The 24855-nt window shown below is 43.4% G+C and overlaps 2 protein-coding genes and 1 long non-coding RNA gene across 3 annotated transcripts in view; 2 read left to right on the top strand and 1 right to left on the bottom strand.

The window, feature by feature from the left end:
- The first annotated feature begins 18 nt into the window (after nucleotides 1-18).
- Nucleotides 19-13799, top strand: dcaf1 (ddb1 and cul4 associated factor 1). Its single transcript, XM_080469301.1, has 25 exons — nucleotides 19-185; nucleotides 1938-2058; nucleotides 2157-2233; nucleotides 2318-2391; nucleotides 2495-2608; nucleotides 3151-3288; nucleotides 3447-4043; nucleotides 4618-4719; nucleotides 4810-4968; nucleotides 5173-5352; nucleotides 5588-5797; nucleotides 5935-6104; nucleotides 6219-6343; nucleotides 6589-6824; nucleotides 7067-8130; nucleotides 8224-8422; nucleotides 9391-9473; nucleotides 9951-10035; nucleotides 10119-10352; nucleotides 10570-10663; nucleotides 10846-10950; nucleotides 11138-11211; nucleotides 11299-11394; nucleotides 11469-11739; nucleotides 12523-13799. The coding sequence occupies exons 2-25, from the start codon at nucleotides 1946-1948 to the stop codon at nucleotides 12576-12578; spliced, it is 4656 nt and encodes a 1551-aa protein (XP_080325427.1). The 5' UTR covers nucleotides 19-185; nucleotides 1938-1945; the 3' UTR covers nucleotides 12579-13799.
- On the bottom strand, nucleotides 8536-18902 carry LOC308113231. The gene is made up of 3 exons (XR_013935542.1): nucleotides 18515-18902; nucleotides 15256-15402; nucleotides 8536-10655 (listed from the first exon to the last, which is right to left on the bottom strand). It is a non-coding gene; the product is annotated as an uncharacterized lncRNA (long non-coding RNA).
- LOC308113229 (dedicator of cytokinesis protein 3-like) overlaps nucleotides 18851-24855 on the top strand; it is a gene marked incomplete at its 3' end in the record, with an annotated part of 47666 nt that continues 41661 nt past the window's right edge. Inside the window, exon 1 of the mRNA XM_080469300.1 lies at nucleotides 18851-19160. Within this exon, the coding sequence (XP_080325426.1) occupies nucleotides 19124-19160 (37 nt within the window). The 5' untranslated portion in view covers nucleotides 18851-19123. The remainder of the gene's footprint in view (nucleotides 19161-24855) is intronic.

Below are 24855 nucleotides of genomic sequence, written 5' to 3'. Positions count from 1 at the left end.
TGTTCGCCATCATGATAATAAACCGTGAACACAAAGCTACAAAAAGGCTCATTAAACGTCAGCTGTGAAGCGCTCGTACATGTGCTGATACCCCTCAACAGTGACCGAGGTCGGACTGATATCCGCGGACCCGAGACTTGGTGGATTTGGTGGAATTTGAGCGAAGAGCTGAGCGGAATAACGAGGTAAAGTTAGCATGCGAGCTAACTGGCTCGTTTCACCTGTGATGCCTCCTGCTCGTTCCTCTGATACATGTACCGGCATGTTTCTTCTTCTCGTGATTGATTGCTGTCCATCATTTTAAACTGGTCATGTCTGAACAGTCCGTGCACGATGTGAACTGTAGTATTTACTCAAACAATAGCGACGACATGAGTGCTGCTAGCTCGTAGCTTCCTTGTTTAGCCACTGTAGCCAGCCAAACATGGAAACAGGTGGTGTCCGCTGAGTTCACTGCTACATTGAAGTGTTGGATATAATAAGTGAAATAACCCCAAGTGGTTTGGTTAAGGTTGTAGCTGCTACGCCAATAGTTTGACAAGCGAAGTCGGCATAGCGGCATGCTAGTATAAGTTTTGAGATCTTGAAAACACGGAACGAATCGTCCGTTTTGATTCACGATTAAAAAAAACCCAACAATTTATGACTTTCGCGTGATTGAAAGCCAGCTTTTATGTTTTGATGGCGCTAATTCTTGCTCCTGCCTTAGTTGCAAGGCGCAAAGATTACTATCCTAGGCGGCCGTTCATAATAATAATAATATTTATAATTATTATGAATAACTAGTCCGCTCTGACACAAAAAGTACATCAAAACATGCTTTCAGTAATAGGTTGCTATAACTGTTATTAACGATTCTGCTCACTGTTGCCGAACCCCCGCCCCCAAATTGGGAAGAAATTGTATAATATAAAGTGGATGGGAGAGGCACCTCATTGCGGAGGTGAAATATTGCTAACATCTTTTCATCTCCACCTGCTGCCATTGTAGCTACCTAACTAATATTTAATTTAAAAGCAGCAAGCAGTGTGTGTGATGTAACTCGGGGTTGCAGATACGTGGAAACTCAACCGTAAATGAGATGTTGACATAAAGATTTCAGGTATAAGAAGCTAAATAATCCAATTGAATCCAAATTAACTGTCATAACTTGATATAAAAATTGCCGACATACTCAGGCTAATTGGTTTACAAAACAATACCACTGTCGGTGTTGTAACATCCCAGAGACTTTCTTTCAAGGCCAATGACAAGGAAGTGGTGCACAGAAAAGCCAATCCCAGTTAATCATAGGTGAGGGCAGGAAACACCCAGGACAGGTCATCAGTCCATTGGAGGGGAAATACAGAGACGGACATCCACACCTAGGGGCAATTTAGAATCATCAATTAACCTCACATGCATGTTTTTGGACTTTAAACTAGGGCACCTCAAAGGACGCACACACAGAAAAAGGCCCCGCCGGCATTTGAACCCTTGACCTTATCACTGTGAGGCGAGAGTGCTCACCACTTTTTCACCTTGCAGCCTGAAGAAAAAAAACATGCCGATTTTATATTTCGACATCACTTTTTATTATGAAATCTACACCAAAATACTGATTTGAACTTATTAAATGTGAAGAACCACAGCACAATGAACTTGTTATGCACAGAAAAATCACTGCCATCAGTTCATGAAATCTAATGAGAATGCACACAGTTCATCCCTGGATCTTAATTGCGAAGATACACAGACATCAAATTGCTACTGACTGTTTTGCATCCAAGCCTAATTTATTTTAATTGAGGTAAAGTTGAAATCAAAGTTGGAAACATTCAAAGTCTCAATCACTCTCTTTCAGACCAAAGAAATGATGATAGATCTAATTTGTCATCAAAAAGTGTTGAAAACCTGTAAAATGTTGTAGTTTTATTAAACGAATGCCTCCCTCACAGGCTGCACCATGGCGTCGGCATCTGCCAGCGTGGACTCGAAGGCAGAGCTGACTGCTCTCCTGGAGCAGTGGGAGAGGGAGCAACAGGGAGGCACACAGGAGCTGGTTGCCCTCCTCACTAAGTAAGAATGCCGTATTCACAGTTATTGAAATGTGATTAGGATGAATTTAATCTTTTTTTAAAGAAGATAAAATTGTATCGGTGTGATTTTATTTTCAGAATATCAGAACTTGTTGAAAAAGAGACAGAGGAGTACCACAAAGCCGACCCCGACCCCTTCGATGATCGACATCCAGGTATGAACAAAGCTTATAAGAAATACAGTTTGTGAGAGTTCTGCCATTTCATGTATTGTTTTGACATTTTTCTCTTGTCCATAGGGAGAGCCGATCCAGAATGTGTGTTAGGGCACCTCCTCAAGATCTTGTTCAAGAACGACGACTTCATGAACACAGTAAGAATGAATGGATGCCTTTTAATCTTCGTCCTTTAAATATGATACAGTTTTGAAGTTGTCAGTTGAAAGATAGCATTTAAACGAATCTTTCCTCTTTTAGTTGGTGAACAGTTATGTGATGACCAGCAGAGAATTTTCCCTGAACGCAGCAGCTTGTCGCCTCCTTCAGAACATCATGCCTGGACTGGAAACTGCTGTGGTCTTTCAAGAAAAGGTATTATTTTTTTCTGACTTTAGTAGAAAATGATGGTCTAAATAATGCTGTTTTTTGAAGATGCTATGAAGATGTATTAGAGTAAAATAATAATACAGACAAGTCACCACACACAAGAGAGAGCTACATAAATAATGTGTTCTCTGTTTTTCTTGGAGAAATTTTTCTTGGTAATCTTGTTATCTTTATTCTTTTATTCAGGTCACAGTGTTTAGTCAGTGGCACCGAAGAACAAATCTGACTAAACAAAGTTACTTTTGCTTGTGGAGTCACAGTCTGACCTGCAAATTCATTGCTTTAACCATCACCGATATTGAACATGGCGGCTCAGACACATGGATCTTTTTTTCCCCCAATGTATTATTATTATTATTATTAAATTCATTTTAAAAGGTGGATTAATGTTTACAGATCACAGTGTAGGTAAACTAGTTGTCAGCCATTTATAAATCTGATCTTTACTTATCCCTGTCCTTTATTTCCATTCCTGATTTGAAGGCTGTGATTCATATTGCTACTTTATTTATTTCGCCTCTTTTCAGGAGGGGATAGTCGAAAGACTGTTTAAGTGGGCTCAGGAGGCCGAGCAGCCCCTCAGAATCTATGCCACTGGCTTGTTGGCCGGTGCGATGGAGAATCAGGACATAGCCGCAAACTACAGAGAGGAGAACTCTGTTCTGGTCAGTAGGAAGTGTCTGCTGCATCAAAATGCCATGAAAAATGTGACGGCATGTCATGATTGTCAAGATACTACAATCAAAACTCTAGCCATAACCAGCAGGAGGCAACGTCAAGCAGCAGCTGTCATCACCTTGTGTTTTCTGCTTCACTTTGACAGGTGCCTTTGATGCTGCATCGGTTGCGCGAGCTTCAGGACAAAGATGCAGAGAACAAAAGGGAAATCAAACGTCCGAGTCCCAGAAAAACTCTGAGTGAGCCTCTGCTAACTTTAGATGAGGAGACTGTTGACGGAGGCTTTGAAGAGAAGTCCTTCACACCGTGTAAAAACGGAGCAGAAAAGGAGGGACTGGGGCCTGAGGAAGATGGCGAACTGAATTTCTCATCCATCGAGCCTGAAAACGAGCTTTCCTTCCGCCTGAACTCTCCTCACAAGACCAGCAGCCGCGCCAACTCGGCTGCTAAAACCATGATGAAGCCCATGTCTGCCCCGAGTTTGCTGACACACCAAGGCATGTCTGATGGCAGCGGCTACTTTAAACGCAGAGCAGACAGGGAGAGTGGCAGGACCTCAAAACACAAGTTGAATTTCTCCCTGCCAGAGCCAGAGAGGACCTTCAGTGAGCTCTCCAACAGCAGCTGGACTGAGATGAGCCCCTGGGTGATTGGCAACAACTATCACCTGTATCCTCTGACCCCAGAGATCGAGCAGCGGCTCATCCTGCAGTATCTCACTCCACTGGGAGAATATCAGGAGGTGAGTTCACTCCCATTGCCTCTGAAACAAAGCTGCTGTGATTGCCTGAGTGCTGCGTGAGCCCATTAAAAAAAAAAAAGAAAGAAACCTTATGGAGAACAGTGTTTATTACTTACCAAAAATGGACAAAGCCAGAAATGTTTTATCTTCCTGGATTAGAGGATTTGAAGATTTTCACTGACATGGGACGAAGTGTATATAAAAAAGTTTTTTTTATATACACTCTTTTTCCCATGGGTAAAACCATGATAAGATCATTTTAATAAGAATTATGTTGCACAGAAAAGTGTGGAGCACATGCAGCTGCATTATTTCTGTAATCAGTGAACTGTGTCTCCTGTTTTGCCACAAATTTACCAGCAGGTGTCAGGCTTTGATAACCAAGACCTTAATCTCCTCACACACTATTAAAAAATGAGCTTTTAAGGCTTCATGTAATTTGCATTTATATCGGAGATGTTAAAGATTAGTGGGCTTTGTTTTTTGGACGCCGAACCATAAATCTTACCGTTTGCCATTTAGTGATTTTTTTATAGGAAAGCAAATTGATGTGATTTCCTCCTCCACCCTGCAGCTGCTGGCGGTGTTCATGCAGATGGGAGCTCGTGAATTACTCATGCATTATATGGATCTGAAGCAGACCAATGACGTGCAGCTCACCTTTGAGGCCCTCAAGGTAAACACTACCTACCTGTAATCACTCCTCTGTGCTGTTCAAATTCAACAAAAAGCTCATCAAGAGTTGATTATTGTTGCCTCTTTGCAGTATCTGGCCTCTCTGCTGCTGCACAAGAAGTTTGCTGCCGAGTTTGTTGCTCACGGGGGCGTTCAGAAGTTGCTTGAAATCCCCCGGCCCTCAATGGCTGCCACTGGAGTGTCGCTGTGCCTCTACTACCTTGCCTATAACCAGGACGCCATGGAAAGGGTATTTAAAATACACACGGTTTCCATCGCCATTATTTTTGTCTGTGCCAAAGTTGTACTTGATGTTATGCACTAGATAATTATACTCACGCTATCAATCATCTTTCTCAGATTGATGTGTTGAATCAAATTGACTACAAAAAAAAGACATGTATTATTATGGTGGTTTCAATTTTTATTCATGGCTATGTCTCCCTCTCTCCAGGTATGCATGTTGCCCCACTCCATCCTGTCAGATGTGGTTGGTTACACGCTGTGGCTGCTGGAGTGCTCACATGCGTCCGGCTGCTGCCACGCCACCATGTTCTTCTCCATCTCCTTCTCTTTCCGTGCTGTCCTGGAGCTTTTCGACAAGCAGGACGGGCTCCGACGCCTTGTGAATCTGGTAAATCAAACTCGCAGTCATCACTACAATGTTCTGTCAGAGGTGGGAAATAACAAAGTGCTTGTTCCTGTACTTCAGAAGTTTTCTCAGGTATCTGTATTCCCCTCGAGTAGATTTTATCACTTTGGCTTCCCAATTTTTAATGATACACTTGTCATGCACAGAATAACTAAGCAGTTGATGGACTATCCCGCTGAAGCTGAGCACTAATGTGACGTGAACTGGCTGCTTTCAGGTCAGCACACTGGAAATCCTGAATCCCGAGGACCAGGGAGCGCTTTTGAGCGATGATGAGATTTTCTCCAGCAGGCAGACAGCCAAGCACACCTGCATGGCCCTGCGCAGGTACTTTGAGGCCCATCTGGCAATCAAGGTGGAGCAGGTGAAGCAGTCGCTGCAGCGCACAGAGGGGGGCGCCCCGATTCACTCGCAGCCGTACTACAAGGTACTCGGCAGACAAGAATAATCGACATGTACATACCTGCACCATTTGCTCATTTTATAACAATGGAGATCTCATGTGTGCTCAGTTCGTGCTGAATTAATTAAAAAGTATATTTGTGTTTGTAATCCTTTCCTCAGGCTGTCAGTTATAGCCGTGAGCAGGTGGTGGAAATGATGGAGTTTCTCATAGAGTACGGCCCACTCAGACTGTACTGGGAGCCTGCTGAGGTCTTTCACAAGCTGTCATGTGTCCAGCTTCTCCTGCAGCTCATCTCCATTGCCTGTGATTGGAGGACATACTATGGCAGGTAGAGACTAAGCCTTAGTTTTCCTATACCCATCTAATGCCTTTTTTAGTCCAACAGTTTCCATCAGTAGATGGAGTAAAGATTGTGGTGACTGTTATTTCTCTTTCCCGGCAGGAGTGATACGGTGCGTTATGCTCTTGACATCCTGAGTATCCTCACAGTTGTGCCAAAGACCCAGCTGTTGTTGTCAGAAGCAGTTGCTGTGTTTGATGAGGGCGGATCCACTGTCTCCACTGTCGGTAGGTATTTACTGTGTGCGACACGATTTCATTTACACCCCAATTATTAAAATTATACACATCATAATGACCTCGGTAGCATTTGGTCATTTGGTGGTCTTACCAGCTTTTGTTCTCACCAACTGCTCATGTCAGGTCATTAACTGAGAGTTTTTCCTAAAGAATGAATTACATTGAGTATCTGACTGAAGAAAAATGTTACTTTTCTTTTAGGTTTCCATTAATCTGTTGGTTTTTCCTCTTAGGGATGAGTATAGTTCTGGCTGTGGCAGAGGGAGAGGTATTTGTGAACGACGCCGAGATTCAGAAATCGGCTCTGCAGGTCGTCATCAACTGCGTCTGTGCTCCAGACAAACGCATGTCCAGCATTGGCAAGTTCATTGCAGGTACCCCCCGCCGTCGCCTGCCCCAGCAGAGCAAGGCCAGCGAGAACGTGCTCATCAAGATGTGGAACGTGGTGCAGTCCAACAACGGCATCAAGGTAGACTCCACGCATACTGCACTCACAAGATCTTATCGTTTAAAGTGATGTGATTATGTGTTGGTGGAGGTGAGATAATCCATCATTGCGTGGAACAGATCACACCAACATGAAACAATCTTCAAGTGATTTCTCGTTGCACGTTTCAAGTCCATTTCCTTCTCACAGAAAGAATTAGCTTTGATAAAAAGAAAACCTTTCTGTCAACAGTTGTTTACTTGCATTCTCTGTCTGTCCTCTAGGTGCTGCTGTCCCTGCTGACGGTGAAGATGCCCATAACGGATGCCGATCAGATCCGAGCTCTGGCCTGCAAAGCTCTGGTGGGTCTATCTCGCTCCAGCTCTGTCAGGCAGATCATCAGCAAACTGCCTCTGTTCAGCAGTGGACACATCCAGCAGCTGATGAAGGAGCCGGTGCTGCAGGACAAACGCAGCGAACATGTCAAGTTCTGCAAGTTTGCTGCAGAACTGATCGAACGGATCTCAGGGAAGCCTCTGCTGATTGGCACTGATGTGTCTCTGGCCTGGCTGCAGAGGGCCAGCGTGGTGGCACAGTCCAGGATCACCTTCCCTGAGAAGGAGCTGCTGCTGCTCATTCGCAACCACCTTGTGGCCAAAGGCCTAAATGACACGGCCACTGCACTCACCAAGGAGGCGGATCTCCCGATGGGGTGTTTGTCTCACTCTACCCACTCGGCCTCTGCTTTCCCTGCCGTCGCTCCTCCCCCACCTGCCTCTCCTGTCACTACTCTGCCACGCACCCCACGGCTGGCCAACGGTGTTGGGTCAAGGCTCGGGAGTCATTCCACTTCTCCAGGCGCCGGTCATCAGCAACCACGTCCTTCTACATCTCAAGGCTCTGCTTCCTCTGCTGCTTCCGCTTCATCGTCTGTCCCCCACTGTAACCACAGCTCTCCGCTCATCGGGCGAATTGTTTTCTCCCGCGAGCGACTAACGCCCTGTAGCACAGTGAGCTGCAAGAAGACTCGAGTGCTCCGGCAGAAGTCGGACCACGGGGCCTTCAGCCAGAGCCCCGCCATGAAGAAACAGTTTGACAGGCACCTCCCCTCCCCTCCTGCACTGGACAGCATTATCACAGAGTACTTGAGGGAACAGCACGCCCGCTGTAAGAACCCTGTTGCAACCTGCCCGCCTTTCTCTCTCTTCACCCCTCATCAGTGTCCTGAGCCCAAACAGAGACGCCAGGCCCCCATCAACTTCACATCCCGACACACACGGCGGGTCATCTACCCCAAATATGGAGGCGTAGATGGCGGATGCTTTGACAGACATCTCATATTCAGCAGGTAGGAGGCTTTGCTCCCTTCACAATTTCCACTGGATCAACTTTTGCCAGTATGTCACAACATCAATTGTTTGATAATGTTTTTTCCTCCCAGGTTTCGGCCCATCTCTGTGTTCAGAGAGGCAGACGAAGATGAGAGCGGATTCATGTGTTGTGCCTTCTCAGCTCGCGAGCGGTTCCTGATGCTCGGGACGTGCACAGGGCAGCTGAAACTCTACAATGTGTTTACAGGCCAGGAGGAAGCCAGCTACAGCTGTCACAGTTCAGCCATCACTCACCTGGAGCCCTCACGGGTCAGTAGAGAAAGACACTCGCACATCGATGGTGGCAAATTACGTTCAGCCTTTCCTTACCTGCAGTGTTTTTTGACTCGATGGAGATCGAGAAAGATTTTTTATTTTTTTTTCATGCACAGATCCATTGATTTGTACTATATGTTCATTACATCCTTATGTCTGACTAATGCTTCTGCTGCGGCAGCACCTCAGGGAGGGGGTGTGGAGATTAGAAGCGAATAACGGAAAAGGTGGAGGTTTTTAAAGCGCGGCTATGTGACACCTGTTTTACGGCCTTTTAAATACAAAGTTTGTTGTATGTGGAATGAATTAGAAATAGTTTCGCGCAAAAGCTTATTTTCTAGCAGTTTAGTTTGCGTATATTCTGCCCAGCAGTTGCAGAATAGGTGAAGAGCTTCCTGTTGTCTGGTTGAAAGCCTCTAACTAGCATGAGTGCCTCACACAATTTAATAAAGCCTCATTTAGAGCGTCACTCTGGGTGGATTGCACTGATCTCATGGAAGTATTAAAGAAGTGTTCTGTTTGTGTAAAGCGTAACTGAGCGTTTGAAGTTGTCATCACACGGGTCGCACACTCTTTTCACAACCTTTTGCATGATCTGCAGACATACAAACCTGCTTTGAACCTTTTAGCTCTGCATCAATAATTAAGGAAATCCTACTATAAAAAGCAACAGTGGCCGCAGGATTATGTCAAAACTTTGCAATGAAACTGGATCATGAGTTGGACAAATCAGCTGTGTATGCAACCATCTGGTTCAGTGGGAATCTGCAGCAAAGAGACTTCAAACCAACAATCACACCAATTCTGGTTTTTAGAATCACTAGTCACTAATCTTTTGAAATGGAAATTGTTTGCCTATTCGTAGTTGTTAGTTATTGAGGGAGAAGCAGGAGGGGACGTACAAAGAAATGAACATTATAGGAACAACAAGGCCTTTCTAACCTTCATTCTCATTTTTTCAGGACGGTTCTCTGCTCTTAACCTCAGCCTCTTGGAGTTACCCTCTGTCGGCTCTGTGGGGCATGAAATCAGTGTTCATCATGAAGTAAGTTGTGTTTTCACCGCGCAGAATTGAGATTTTGTGACCAGCCATATTATTGGTTCATGGATTATGTAGACTGAAGTGTGAAATTAGCAGAAAGCCGCTCCGTGGCGTCGTCAGACCACAGAAGTTCAGTGGGAGATCACACCTGTGTGTGATCTCCCCCTGCCTTCATGTATGTGGTCCTCTCTGGCCAGTGGTTCAGCAGCTTTAGTCTGTCAAAAGAGGGAGCTGCCAACAGAAGATGACATGCTGTTTAATTATGCACGCTAACAGCCTCTGGGCCGCGGTCTTCAGTCCATGGAGCACTAGCACTTGGCTTCATTCATCCGCACAGTTTCACCAAGGCAATACTCGCACACTGCTGAGTCTTCTGCAAAGTCTTTATGCAATTATATGGTTTAAGGCGCTCTGCTGCAGCACTCACACTGGCTCTGTGTCTTCAATTTTATGTTGACAAGCTGCTTTTGTTGTCTTCAGGAATTCCTTTTTGGGTGACCATTATGTGGAATTCAGTAAGCTTTCACAAGACCGCGTCATTGGAACGAAGGAACACATAGCGCGGGTAAGTAGAGTCGAAAAGCACAGATGTGCATATGTTGAATGCTGATCCCATTTTTATTTATTTAAAAAAATTTTTGTCATCAGATTTATGACATCCAAACAGGTCAGGTGACTCTGACTCTGAACAACCCAGACCTGGCCAACAACTACAAGAGGAACTGTGCCACCTTCAACCCCACAGACGACCTGGTGCTGAACGACGGCGTGCTGTGGGACGTCCGCACGGCTCAGGCCATCCACAAGTTTGACAAGTTCAACATGAACATCAGCGGTGTGTTTCACCCCAACGGCCTGGAAGTCATCGTCAACACAGAAATTGTATCCGTCACACTTGAGAACATTACAGGATTGTAAAATGCAACACGAAATACAGTAACTTCACCTGGGATCAAAAATACAAACAATTGTATTGGTGATTAAATTGCCCAAAGGGTGAATTTAATCCCGTCATTGTGTGGTTAACTCCATCAGTCACCAGCAGATTTGGTTGATCTAAATGTAAAGGAGTGTCATGATCCTTATCTGAGATCTTCAGTGGGACCTGCGGACCTTCCACCTCCTCCACACGGTTCCCGCTCTGGACCAGTGCAGAATCGTCTTCAACAACAACGGCACCGTCATCTATGGAGGTAAATACAGGAGCATGATGGGAAATGTGGAGTGTTAATCCATGAAGCCTGCAGCCGGTGTGAGGTGTGTTCTAATGACATGTTTGGCCTGCCGTCATCTCGTGTCGCCACCGCTCGATCCTCTCAGGAGCCACGACCAGAGCCAACCAGCTCGGGTTTTATTCACTCTCCTGTTTTTGCAGCAATGTTGCAAGCTGATGATGAAGACGACATGATGGAAATGCAGATGAAGAGTCCATTCGGGTCCTCGTTCAGGACTTTCAACGCCACAGACTACAAACCCATTGGTGAGGTTTTCTTTTTTTTTTGGCTCTGAAAAATAACCTTCAATTTCCTTTTGTTTTTAACTCGTAGCACTACTGATCATGTCTTGCTCTATTTTGTTGTGGCAGCGACCTTCCTATTGTGATCTATTATATATGTGCATCTGTACGTTTTTACAAGTTGACACGTTCATTTTGTATTTTTCTTCAGCCACCATCGACGTCAAGAGGAACATATTTGACCTCTGCACAGACACAAAGGACTGCTACCTTGCTGTGATTGAGGTAAACTGTTCTTCGTCATGTCACCTGTCCTAAAGTTGTAAAACTTTCCTTGAAGGATATTAAAGTGCCGCGCTTGTTCTCCCACAGAACCAGGACTCGGTCAACACCGACACGGTGTGCCGACTGTATGAAGTGGGCCGGCAGCGGCTTGCAGAGGAAGAGGAGGAGGACGAAGAGGATCAGGTCCGATGCCGATGAATTAAAGCACTCTCCGAACAGTCGTCAGTCCGATGGCTTAATTCTTTGCTTTGTTTTAGGAGGATGACGATCAGGAGGAAGATGACGACGACGACGACGATTCAGACGATGACATCGATACGGACCCCCTCATCGCCGAGCTGGAGAACGAGAACGGAGGGGAGGACGAAGACGATGAAGAGGACGACGTGAATGAACTCTCTCCCTCTGACGAGGAGGTGGCTCGTCTTCTCGAGGAGGACGTTGACGTCGGGGATGACGACGACGATGACGATGATGATGACGATGATGATTCTGATAACGACGACATTGATCTGGACGGAGACAATGGTGGGTAGTGCTTCAACTTCAGGATGTGTTTAACTATATCGATCTTTAAAATGGCACTGGAAAAAAATCAAGTCTTTGATTTTTGTTGCATCTGAATATAAAAAAAACTGAAAAGCTTTGTTACTACATGAGAAATGAGGCAGATAGTTTTTACTGCTGCTTCTCCGATCTCTGGCCTCAGTGTTTTGCTTCTCATCTACTACTCTTCCTAAAACGGTGTAATCCTCCACGAATAATTTGAAACCATCAGTAAATTGTGTTAACAACTGTAATTTTAAACTTTAAGGTCATCCCACACACCAGATCGGAGACTGCTGGTTTGTATAGAGCTCTCATAAAAGACTGTTTGTATCCTTTCAAATATGTACAGCGCAGCCTTAAATGATTTTTTTCACGAAGACAGACGATGATTAGTTATTCCACACCACAACAGTTTAGGAATATAAAGAACAAAGGAAAATAGTGGGATGTAAATAACTGATGCAGCTCTCCGGCTTCGTCCAGTTTCTTTGTTTGCATGCTTGTCTGGCCACAGTGAGGAAATGTTCTCAGTGGAATTTGAAAACTGCTGCTGTGTTGGTTTCATCGTACCACTGACAGAAGGCGCAACATCAAGAAAAAAGAAATTAGGTGAAAGGGTTGTAGACCTGCTCCACATTGTGCCAAATCGGCTTTGTTTTTCTGCCATTTTGTCAGTTTCGCTCGTCACCCACTGACCTACTCAGCAGAAAATCTCCGTATTCCCACGTTTCTGAATCTGCTGTTTGTCTGTCGCACAAGCAGACAGCTCCGACAACTCCGACCTCGAGGACGACATCATCCTCTCCCTGAATGAGTGAGGGCACCCGGGGACCCGGACAACGTGTCAAGACCCCCGCCTCAAAGACGTTCGAGCTGCAGAACGGCGACGCAGGGAAAAAAAGGGTATATCATCAGGAGAGAAGGTGGGAGACGAGTTGGAGGACTGCCGGTTTGAGACAGTCGGTGTTTGCACACTCTGAGTGACAAGACAAAGGAAGAAGCAGCTCACACAGATGGAGTGGAGAGGCTGCACGCAAATTAACTTGCTGTTTTGGGGAGGAAAAAGATTGTATGCGTTTATAGTTTTATAAAACAGAAGTGAGCTTGATGAGGATTGAAATGTAGTTGAGGTACAAAAAGTTTTTTTTTTTGTTTTTTTTATCACATTAACCGCTTTTTAAAGGAGCCTCTTCATTTGATATTGATCCAGGCACTTTGGAAGCTTCTGATTGGTTTAGTGAGTCTTTGTAGGGGGAAAAAAAAAACAAAAGGCTTTTGTTGCAGGGCTGCTTCAGCGGGGCTGATTATTTGGAGCGCTGTCAAGCTTGCACTTGTACTAGATCGCCTGAAATAATCACCAAAAAGTCCTGAAGCATTGAATTAGGCAGCTAACATGTTGCTTACGGTTCATCAGGTTTTACACACACACACACACACACACACACACACACACACACACACACACACACACACACACAGAGTGCCGTGCCATTCACCTCCTGATTTAACGACGTGAGTGAAGGAAATTAAAAGGGGCCGAGCCGTGAGGGCGTCGTCACAAATCTTTGCACCTGCTCCCTGTCAGCTCCACAAACATAAAGGAGCTTCCAAAGCTCTGCAGCATCGTCGTCCTGCTGCTCGCAGGCCTGCACAGCAATCCAACCCGGCCTCTCATCCATACAGGTCCTGCTCTACGACGGGAAGGTAACATCAAGTCCGGATAGAAAAAGTTTGGTTCAGTAGAATATGATGTGTTAATATGATAGAAGTTCTTGGAAATGTGCAGCGGTGGTACAAGTACGGCAAAATGTTGTTTCCTCTGATGAGGCAGTGAGCTTCAGACTGTCAACATTATGAGAAGAAGAAATAAAAGGATGCCTCCCTCGCACACGCACAGTGCAAACGTTTCAGAATTCTCATGTTTTTGAATTGTGCCTATTAATTTTGCCTTTTTTCTTTCCCTTTGAGAAAATGTTTGTTTGGATTTTCTTGAGACAGTTTTATGTACAGCTTGTATGTATCTAAAGTATTTTTACTATAAATAAAAAAAGGAAAAAATAAGTTTACTGCCTCGAGTGTGATTCAAGCTTTTTGTTGAAATTATCCGAGCGTTGTCTTTAAAACGAAAAAAAAAAGGACGCATGCCAAAGGTGAAACTAATATGAAGGCGTTAACTCATAAAAGTGATCGTAGCATTGATTTAACTGCACCAAAGGATTTACTGAAGACAACCTTTGTTTCTTACAACTCTCAACACAGGGGGCCTTTACAGATTACCCCAAATCAAAGAGGCTCTGTTCTTTCTGCGTTTCATCTATAAAATCTGATGTACAGGCGAAACTTGTTAAGTAAAGCAACATTATGGCTTCTTCTCTCTTCTGTATGGGAAGACTGAATGGGACCAATCATGGAAGAATCCCATCCCTCTGCAGAAACTTAAGAAACTGACTTTTACCATCAAATAAGAGAGTTCAGTCCTTTTTAATTAGTCCTTCATGTGGCATGGATGTAAGTTTTAGGCAAGAGTACTAACACCATGTAAATCAAATGAATTCTCAAGAGTTCAGCTTAAAATGTTCAAATGTGGTATCAAATGGCCGGTAGAGTGTTTTTTTTTAGTTACCTACAGAGGTCAAGAAAATGATCCTTCATGCTTAACATTTAATGATTTACATTTCTTTAGATGTGCATGTCATTAGTCAATACTTTGTTTCTTTTGCAGTACCTTTGCTTATTCTGCTAAATTCAAATCAGATCAAATCAGGATTGTTATAAGTTAAAGGAATGAATGTAGTTGAAAACTGTTATCCTAGAAATCACGGGTGTCAACTTCTTTTTGGTTCAGGGGTCACTTCCAGCCTAATCTCTTGTTGCGTGGGCTGGACTGGATAACATAGTGCCATTTAAACTTTCAATTTTTTAATCATTTGTGGCATCTGGTGTACGTTTTGGAAAACACTATTATTGCAAAATGTTTCACAATTGGTACCAAAAACTTCCTCAAAAGTCAGTGAAATGTCCAGCAGAACTCTGCTGCATGCATGTTTTCAAAAACCCACCCTGGTGGCGTGGCTTTGAGGCCAGTCTGCTTCCAATGAGGTAGATCGCTTGACTCTTTGTTGTGTCATCTCTGCTACTCTTAAGAAAACGTTTAAAAAGTAAATGTTGTGATTGCAAATTTCACAACTTTCCTGACAGTTTGTGGGCTGGATTGGATCCTCTTGCGGGCCGTTTATGGCCCACGGGCCTTATGTTTGTTGCCCTTACAATAACTATGACTTCCACGTGAAGACACAATTAAAATCGATTTACTCGTAATGAAGAACAGTACCTACTAAATACGTTTCAGCCATTTCAGTTAGAATGCACCTCTCTCTTTCTCTCATTTGTACAGGGAGCATTGAGTCCAGTTAAAGGTATGGTCCCGAGGAGCCTAAAGAAATGAGTGTGTGAAAGCAGATAATGGATGAGGTGGTGGGACATGCTTCTTATTACCTCCTCCTCTGCTGCGTCTTATTGTCTGCTGGCTTTGGGAGCGTGGAAACGGATAGCGGCTCTCAGTGGATCAGGCAGCCACTGTTTGCAGTGAAGCAGGGTTTCATCCTCACGGTGCTGCTGCATCAAGGCCCCGGCTGAATGTCGCTGCAACACAGAAGTAACAACAACGAAAAAGCCTTTAGTACAAGATGTCTTTCTTGAATATCAAAATGAAAAATGTCCATTTAATGGTACTTACATTTGGCACTTTTTTTTTAATGTACTGTAAGGGAGGTGGAAGTGTGTCATTTAATTGATTTTTTATTTTTTTTTTAAGTTTATTATCCGGGATGCATATTTAGCTGATAAAACGCCCCATACTCCCCCAGCTTTATGTATGTGATTGGAACACCGCCCACAGTGTTCCACTTGAAGTAATAGACAGATGGGAGTCAGTCACAGCGTCGCTGTGATGTAGAGAAATTACCCTGCTGAATACTGCCCTCCCTCCCACACTTCATCAAACTCACTGGACGCTCAATATTCACCAGATCATTCCAGATTTTCTTTGTTTTTTTTCTAGTCATGATGGCTGTGTCTATAGGACGAGACGGCTTAATTCACCGGAATGACCGAACGTACACCGAGTGAGACATGCTTTGACAGATCTCTAAACAGACGGCTGCATAGTCATCTGTTTTAAAAGCACCAACATCAACTTAAGGTCTGAGGATCCGGCAAAGCAACATCTTAAAGGAGAAGCATTGCTTGGGTGTATTGTGTTATGTTTATTGAGTTTATCGCGATCAAAGACAAAAACTCTTGGAAGTTTTTTCAAGAAAGCTGATGTTCCTCGTGTTAGTCATCGCCCCACAGACTTTTTTCTTACCAGCACTGACTCACTTTATGACACCCTATTATGCCAAACAGTCAGTCACTGTGTGGGTATACTGTGCACATGTCCCAACTAAATCAATAGTAACAAACAATTCCACACCCGCAGGTCATCACACTGCAAATCAATTAGCCTACAGTCAAATAGACAGATCTGGATTTTTATCTAGAAACAAACTTTATGTAAACCAAATGAATTCACTTAGAAGTAGGGGTTTTATACTTATTTTCCTGCCAGTGAATATTTTATGAAATGGATTGGGGATTTTTTTTTGGGGGGGGGGGCAGTGCAACATTGATTTCTGGTTTCTGCTGTGTGTAGATACAAATGCAAACATGATCCAGTGATTTTAAACGGCGACAAACCCAGAGAGTTTCCATGTTGTGTGTGTGTGTGTGTGTGTGTGTGTGTGTGTGTGTGTGTGTGTGTGTGTGTGCGCGCGTGCGTGCGCGTGTGCGTGTGCGCGCGCTGAGCAGCCGGACTCTTCTACCGTGAAGCCACTCTGGTGTGATGGATGTCGGCTGTAGTCCACAATTGTCTGGCTGAAATATCCAAGACCTTCCCGGGAAGAGATGTTTGCTGGAAGGCAGCGCATATCGCCAAGACCTCCATATCCTTTCACAATGGATCGCGCCTTATTCCACTTGTGTAAGCTGCCCATGCCTTAAGCACCAACGCAGCCCCCATGGCTTTTGAAATCTGTGCCGATAACAAGTGGAGCAGTCCCTCTAGTTTTTAATCCACACACAGCAACTGTGGTTTCCAGAAAGAAAAGAAAAACCCTAATTCTTTTAGGACACAGCTGTGTTTTCAGATTGTGTCCTAATACGTCCACTTGTTTTCTTTTTGCTTGGTAGAGGTTTGACTCACTCAATGTTTTTACGTTCATGCACTGCTTTTCTCTCGACTTCAGATAGACTTCAGGATCCAAAGATTAAATGTGGCCCCTCGGACATCTTTCTTGAGCACAGATTTCTTGATATCGTCTCCAACATGGTTCAGATTGGCAAAATACTAAGAGCTTTATCAGTGAGACGCTCTAATAAGCTTTTATATCCCCAAGTACCCAATCATGCCAACCTGTTGTTCATTTATATAAAGTATAATGTATTTATTGAAAATAAATCTTTCAACATGTCATTTGTTCTCTGTGTTTGAATACGAGATTTCCATCCTGTTTTTATCCTCATTCACTGTCCCTTATTGAGTTGTAAATAAACAGTTCTTCGTGTAAAAATTCTGTTTTACACAAATCATGCTCATGTAGGATAAATCAACATGTGGGAAATCTACATTTCTGATGTTATGGACAGAAGGATGTTACTCTGTCTCTTTAAAAACCATCATGGTAACAAATGTCCAACTTTTTATGCCTTCTGTGTGATTTGTTTCGGGGGGTGAATTAGTAAAATGTTCAAATTGCATCCTGTTCTTTTTTTTTAACCTACATTCAACACAATGTCCCGACCTTTCTTAATGAGTTGTAACCGTTCATGACTAACTTCCTTCTGCAAAATGGATATTTAGACTAAATCAAGACACTTGAGGAACAAAGAAACAGTCTGACTATCTTGTCAATATTCATGAGAACAAGAACCACCAAAGGCTGTTATTGAATGTAGAAACTAATCATGTTCACAGGCGAAATTCAAAGTGCTGCTTCAAGTCATAACCACACCTCTGCTCCTCAGCTCGTCCGTACAACCTGCAGCCATTATCAAGAATAGGTCACAGGTGAATAAAATATGACGATTGACATTTAAGATGCCACACATGATCATTTATTTAATGTGAATCACATCTCCGTGTCAGCCGAGCAGTGGTGCGATGGGAAGGTCTGATGGGAAAGCCGCTTTGAAACACAATCAATCACATCCAAAGGGTAACACTGGTTGCATGTCCTCTGTGTGGGAGCATGACTGCACTATGACAAAGCATTGCTGGGAGCTGGTGGATTTCTTTCAAATGACTCAACCGGGAGGGAGATGCTTTTTTTTTTTTTCTTTCTTTCTTTTTCTTTCTTCAATGTCCAGCAGCCCCCCCCCCCCCCCCCCCCCCCCCCAACCCCAACCCCAAAGTAACACATTCAATCTCAAAGAGAGAGGCAGACTGCCAGCCAGCGTCGGAGAAAATGCAGTTTGTGTTGGTGATGGATGGAAGTGCCATGCAGGGTGAGAGAGAGAGAGAGAGAGAGAGAGAGAGAGAGAGAGAGAGAGAGAGAGAGCATATATTTGCAAACGCTTGACACATCAGTGTTGACAAAACAAGTCATGTGACGAGCATGAAGATGGCGCAGCTTATGGTATATTGCAGCTTTTCCCAGCATTTCCTCGCGCCAACTTGACAGCTCGACCCGGCGAACGACGTCTCGACCTTTATTACCTCGTAATTAGCGCGTGCGGTCCCCGCAGCGAGCGTCCTGCCGGCCGGCCGGCCGGGCGGTAAGCAGCACACTGTGGATCAGATGTTGGATCTGCGCGCGGCAAAAGGAAAAAAAAAATAAAAAATACTAACAAAAAACGAGGAAACACAAAGAAAAATAAATAAATAAATCAGCCACAGGAAGAAGAAATCTCCTGCGCTCCTGTGGAAAAGAAAAGAAAAGAAGCTGCAATAACATCTTTTATTTTATCGTCTGGAGACTAAAAAAGACGCGTACGAGCGTGCGCGCGCGCGCTGCCTGCTCCTCTTGCGTGCGTGCGTGCGTGTGTGTGCGTTACATTAGGTGGACACGGAGACTGCATCAGACTAGAGACACACGCCGGGACATAATAGAGCAGGAGATATTGAGGCTCTGGTGGTCTTCTCCTCTCCCCCCCAGTTGATTTGGCGCACGCAGAAGCGCGGATCCAGAGACATGTAGTCCCCGTGAGAGCAGCCGGATCATTTGTAGCCTTCAGCGCTCTCTCTCTTTTTATTTTTTTTTTAGCAGCATCATCTCACCATATCGACATAATGTGGCTTGCACTGCTGGAGGAAAAATAACCAAATATGTGGATACCTACTGAGGATGAGAAAATCGGAGTTGGTGAGTCAATTGCAGCTTTTTTTTATTCCCTAATTGACGTTTCGCTTTCTAGCTTTTTTTTTTTTTTTTAATTTTTTTAAACGGACTTTAATCACACACAGCGTTGTAATGGCTTTTTTGCGCGAGAAACACCCAGTTTTTTTTTTGTATTCATCCACATTACGCATTAAGGCTGGGCTGGCGATTTCTCCTTTATACAAGCCCATTACACCCAATGAAAAACACATACACTTATAATGGCTGAAATACACGGCCAGTGACTGCATAGAAAAGGGAAATTGCGTGGGATGATACAGCCCACAGCCCGCCACCTTAAAGATGCCATCGCAGTCTCCACACTAACCGCAGGCGGCTCGTTTCATCACGCTCACACTTTATTTTCTGTTTTATCTTCTTAGTTTTGTGGTTTCATCTTTAAAAAAATGCGTCAGTGTAGCATTTTAGTCTTTTCGTGAGCGTACCAGGAAGGGGGGGGGGGGGGGGGCAGCAAAAAGCGTTAATAACGGTAAAACCACAAGGGGGCGTCGTGACTGCGTCCCTCCAACAGGTGAAGGCTGGAGTGAAGCTGGAGTCTACCTGTAGACAGAGAAAAAACAACACTGCCGTTGCTGCAGCGACACAGACTGCATTGTACCCACACTCTGCATGCCATCCATGCATGTGTGCACTTTGACCCCAACAGAGACAGAGAGTTCGAAATACAAGAAGGGTCATTTACATGATTACAAGCATATAAGAGGCATAACTACTTCCGGAAGATCACATACGGTCTTTTTAAATTGACTTCTGGTGCCACAGTCAAAGTGTCTATAGCGTATGATTACACGATAGAGGGGTTTCATTAGGAGAATGAGTCATGTCCAGATGCTCTGCAGCTTGTTTTACTCACAGGGCTACTCATGCTGGCTTGCACATGATACCCCCCCCCCCCCCCACCCACAGACACACACATGCATACACCCACACATACACACTTTGTTTTGAGGCCTTACAGTCGTCATGATCGTTTCATAAAGACTGCAAGCTGAATGGCCCCAACGGTATCGCGCTTCCAGCGGGCTTGCACATCCGTCACATTTAATCGTTTGCATGTTCATCCATCCATCCATCCATCCATCCATCCATCCATCCATCCATCCATCCATCCATCCATCCATCCTTGAATCACTGCAGTTTTTTTCAAGCACCAATCCATGTGGGGGTTATATGTGAGGAAGGCACTTTGGTGTTGGGGAGCAACCGTCTGCAGCAGAGTCTGTGCTGAGTGACCTGGCGCTGTCCATGGTGCTGAAATGTGGAGCTGATGCTGTCCACGGTGCTGAAATGCAGAAAACACCCTCAGTATACCTACACAGTACATACTGTACCTTGTAAATGTTCCACAGATCACACCTGTGAATTTCCCCTCTTCCCGCTCCAATAACACGTTGACAAGCTGGACTGAATATTTCTCGACCATCACGGGAGACGAGGCCCACTCTGCTGAGCTTATAGGTTGACTTGTACTCCAGCTTCAGTGCCTTGTTTATCCTCTCCTCTCCAACTTCATGTCTGATTTCCATCCATCTAGAATATTTGTGGCAGTCGTTTACAGACCCCCCATACATTCTTCTGTATTTTGTCATCATTGAATGCAAACCAACCCTCAACCGTGTTGCCATTGCACCGATATAAGAACCTGAGCTGTAGCTTGGTAGCTACCAGCTAGGCCTCCCTTTCCTTTTCTCCTGCACTGTCTTAATAGGCTCCCTTAAAAGCAAGCAGTTGAAGACCACCTCATGAAACGTTAATGGCTTTCACAGAATCACCATCTAGTCATTATTTTGTTCTTATGCAGGAAATGTAAGTTTGCAAATCACTTGGAGTGTTTCAGCAAAGGCCTTGATTGAATCCGGTTCAGTGCCGCCCAACTTTAAACACCAATTCTGATCCTTTTCATAATGGAGTTCCTCAATTGATATATCTTAAAAGATGAAATAACTGACATGTAATGTAACATTTAGGATTGTGAGAGTTGTGAAATAAATGATTAGTAACTAGCAAAAATTATAAATAATTTACAGATATTCAGCTGTAATAAATTTGTGATAACGGGATACAATGGACATACATATAAATGAAAAAGAATATTTGTTTGACTGACTGTAAAAAAACAACTTTTTATGTGTTTAATCCTCAGAAAACCATGTACTTTTTGATTCATTAATTTATTAATAATCTCGTAGAATTTTCTTTTCATTTGGTTGATTATAGATAGAAAGTTTTACTTTTACAATACGACCTATTTTACTTTTTCATAGGTTTGAGATTGTATTACAGAAGTTGTTTAGGAAATCGTATCCTGATATAAATGAACCTAAACCTCACCAAACAGACAGAAAAAGGACTTTTAATGAAATTTATTTGCTTTAAATAGACACCCTTTGTTTTAGTTCAGGTTTTATTTTTTTGTTTTAGTATTTATTGCAGCTCTGACAAACCCTTGTCAGCTGGGAATGGCTCCAGTGTGACACAACTCAAAGTTTAACAAAGCAGTATTTGTGGACTTTTGCAGTCCTTTGGATTTATGAGCTACTAATAGGAATTATAGCTAATACAACTTATCATTTTCTTATATTTTCTTGCTTAAAACAAGAAAACGTGGCCAGATATATACACATTTGGTTTAATTCAGTGTATTTTCTTAATATATTCTGAGTTTATCCGTCCTGAAAGTGTTCTATAAGTTGTGCTTTTATGTGAGTCAAAGTGAAAAAGTGTCAGCATGTCAGCATGTGTGTGTGCGAGAGCAAGAGAGAAACTAATCAGATTTATCTGTGGGCCCACAGACATAGCCAAGAAACAAACTACAGCAGCAGCAGCAGCAGCAGCAGCAGCACTGACTTTACACAAGATAATCAAACCAACCATTATCTGAAAAAGACAACTCTGGGATCAAATGTGTTGATGACAGAACAAACGACAGAGCTACTATTCAGCTGAGAGAGGGATCAGAGAGATTAGCCTAAAGTAGCATTTCTCCACAGTTCATCTGCAGTGGAAAGTTTACTGAGACTCATTTGGGGAAACACTTCTTGGATTCATCACAGGCGCTGGATTTTAAAGTCCATTTGCTACTGTATTAGTTTTCTGGGCCTTCAATTACTGGCACAGTAGCACAAAAGACAGTATTTCTGCATGTACATTAAAAAGCCTTTCATGCAGAGGCAGTTTGGTGCCTTGAGTGGATTTCTGGGACACAATTTGGAATCATATATGGAGAAAGGCTCCTCTGCCTCCGTGGCAGAGATCCTTCAGCGAGCATGACTGTGTCTCAGCAAGTGAGTGTGCATTCAAGTCGTGCCGAACTATGTGACTCAGTGGGCGAAACCCAAAGACCATTGTGTAATTTTTAACTCGGCTGGATGTGGGACAGGATTACTCAAGCTAGGAAAGCAGGGCCTTCATGGTGTACATGCTCACATTGGATTATGGAGCGGTTTAGGAAGTACGTGCCAAGAAACTCAGTTCTAGTTGTACTGGTTAAGACGGGAAGAAATAAGGAAACCCGGGAAAATGTGTTTATTTTCCGTGATGCAGATGAGCACCGTGGCCTCGTTTATAAAAGAGGTGCTATTAGCACTCAGGTGTTTTAGAAATATAGCATGCAATTTATAAGCTGTAATAGTGTTTACTGGTGGGTTGGCAGGATTGTGATGACATCTCTCACTTCTCTGCAGAACATGTTTCCCCTGTGGGCCGTTGTTCTGTTCCATGCTGTATGTGTCTATCACTAATTTAAAGCAAGGTCATCCGGCCCTTCATGCTTTGCGCTAAGCTTCACAATATTAGAGGCAGCACTGAAACATTTCTCAGGAAGTGACAGCATGTAATATGGGCAGTGTTTGCACTGAAAGGCAATAGAAGTTTCACTTTCCTCAGTTGAACAGAAGAAAAATAGATTTCATTACAGAGTTCTAACATAGACGAGTCCGTCCTGGCGCTTCTTTCCCCAGCCGAGCAGGTTGTCAGACTGACAGCGAAGGGGTTCGTTACGGGAAACAAGTCAAAGGTGAAACTCCAATTAAGTACAGAAGATTGTCGATCTGCACAGTGTAGAGTTATTCTTCCTAGCATGGGTTGAGTTATCAGAGGTTAAGTAACATAACTGATGGTAGAATCATAAGAAATATGATCGGAGCACTTTTGAAGGCTTTATTTTGCCTCCTAATGTGATGCATGTGATGGATGGCAAACATCTCGACACAGACACATTTATGGTGAGATAATTTGATATTTTGCCACTGCGGAGGGCTTCCAGTTAACCATATTTAGCAGCATTCATCACATAAAAGACTTTCTCTATACTGCATCACTGCTGGATTCAATCAACACGGATTTTAATGTTCACTCATAGGCTCCCTATTTCAAAAAGCACACTGAGTGTGCTCCCACATGACATGACCGCTCTGGTTATATTAGGCTTTTTTTTTTTTCCTACACACCATGGGTGGCAGCACTGCTGGTGAGGAGCAGCGAGTTAGAAAATAAAGGCACAACAGAGGAAAAGTGTTACCCATTCTCACGCAGGCTGCCTAAATCATTTTAAATCTTGTTTTACAACCGAGCAACATTTTATCTCCGGTTCACTGAGCCTGATGGTTATTTTAACGTTTGACGCTTGCTGAGTCCATCCGCGATTCTCTGTAATAGGAGAGCGATGGGATGCCTTCAGTGTGGTCAAAAATGGCTTGAATATAGGGACTTTGTGCATGAAATAATCCCACTTCTTCACACAAGGGCTGCTGATGGTGGTTACTCGATGCTGTTCTATAAAAAAAAAAAGAAAAAGGAATCAGCTCCAGCTTGTGTTCTCACTTCACGCCAACACAGAAAACTGGATTTCTAAAAGGCTGTTTTCATGCTGTAAAATCATTTGGTAAAATTTGGAGGAATAAATCAGTACAGGATGGATACAGGATGCATTTTGAGTTTACATATTACCCCCCCGTTGGTAATACACAGAAAACTTTTGGTACATCTTGGTTATGTTTGGTTATCTTTAAACACAAATTATTATTTTGAAGAATTGCATTATTTACAGTTTTAGAAGGACTCCTCAATCATTTGTTTTCTGCTATTGATTCTCATAATTTCTTCCCAAAAAGACATTTTTACTTCGTGTTACTATGCAGCTGAAAGTCACAACCAGGCATTTCAAGGACTCCTCTGCATTATATTGCAGTATGTTTTAGCACACCTCTGATCTTTCTGTTGTTTGGCAATGAGGGGATATAAACGGTGTGAGGCCCCCATGAACTAAAGAGCTTATTATGCTTATATTCTGAAATTCTTTCAAACAAATAGATAAAATCTACTTAAGTAATATATATTGACTAGTTTTATCAAAAGTAATGAGATGTAAAATTAAATCCAGATTAGGCCTGTAAGTTGAGTCACTTAACCTGTAAAAATATATGTATTGTTGAGTTGTTGTAGTAGATAAAAAGACATATATTGTATATATGCTTAGTGGTTGTGTGTTCTCGTCAGCTTGACCCTGCAGTTGTCTAAAACGGAGTCAGGAGGTGGATGGAGGTGAGAGGAGAGTGGACAGCAGGAGTCTCCTTGTGTGCTTGAGTTAGTGGTTATACAATAACAACCATCAGCTGCACTGATTTATGGTTACTGAGCAGAAATGTTTGCTTTTGCCAAA

Source organism: Lipophrys pholis (genome assembly GCF_963383615.2).
Source record: "Lipophrys pholis genome assembly, chromosome: 8".
NCBI lineage: Eukaryota > Metazoa > Chordata > Actinopteri > Blenniiformes > Blenniidae > Lipophrys > Lipophrys pholis.
Note: the sequence above shows the minus strand (reverse complement) of the source record. Positions and strands in the feature narration are given on the sequence as shown.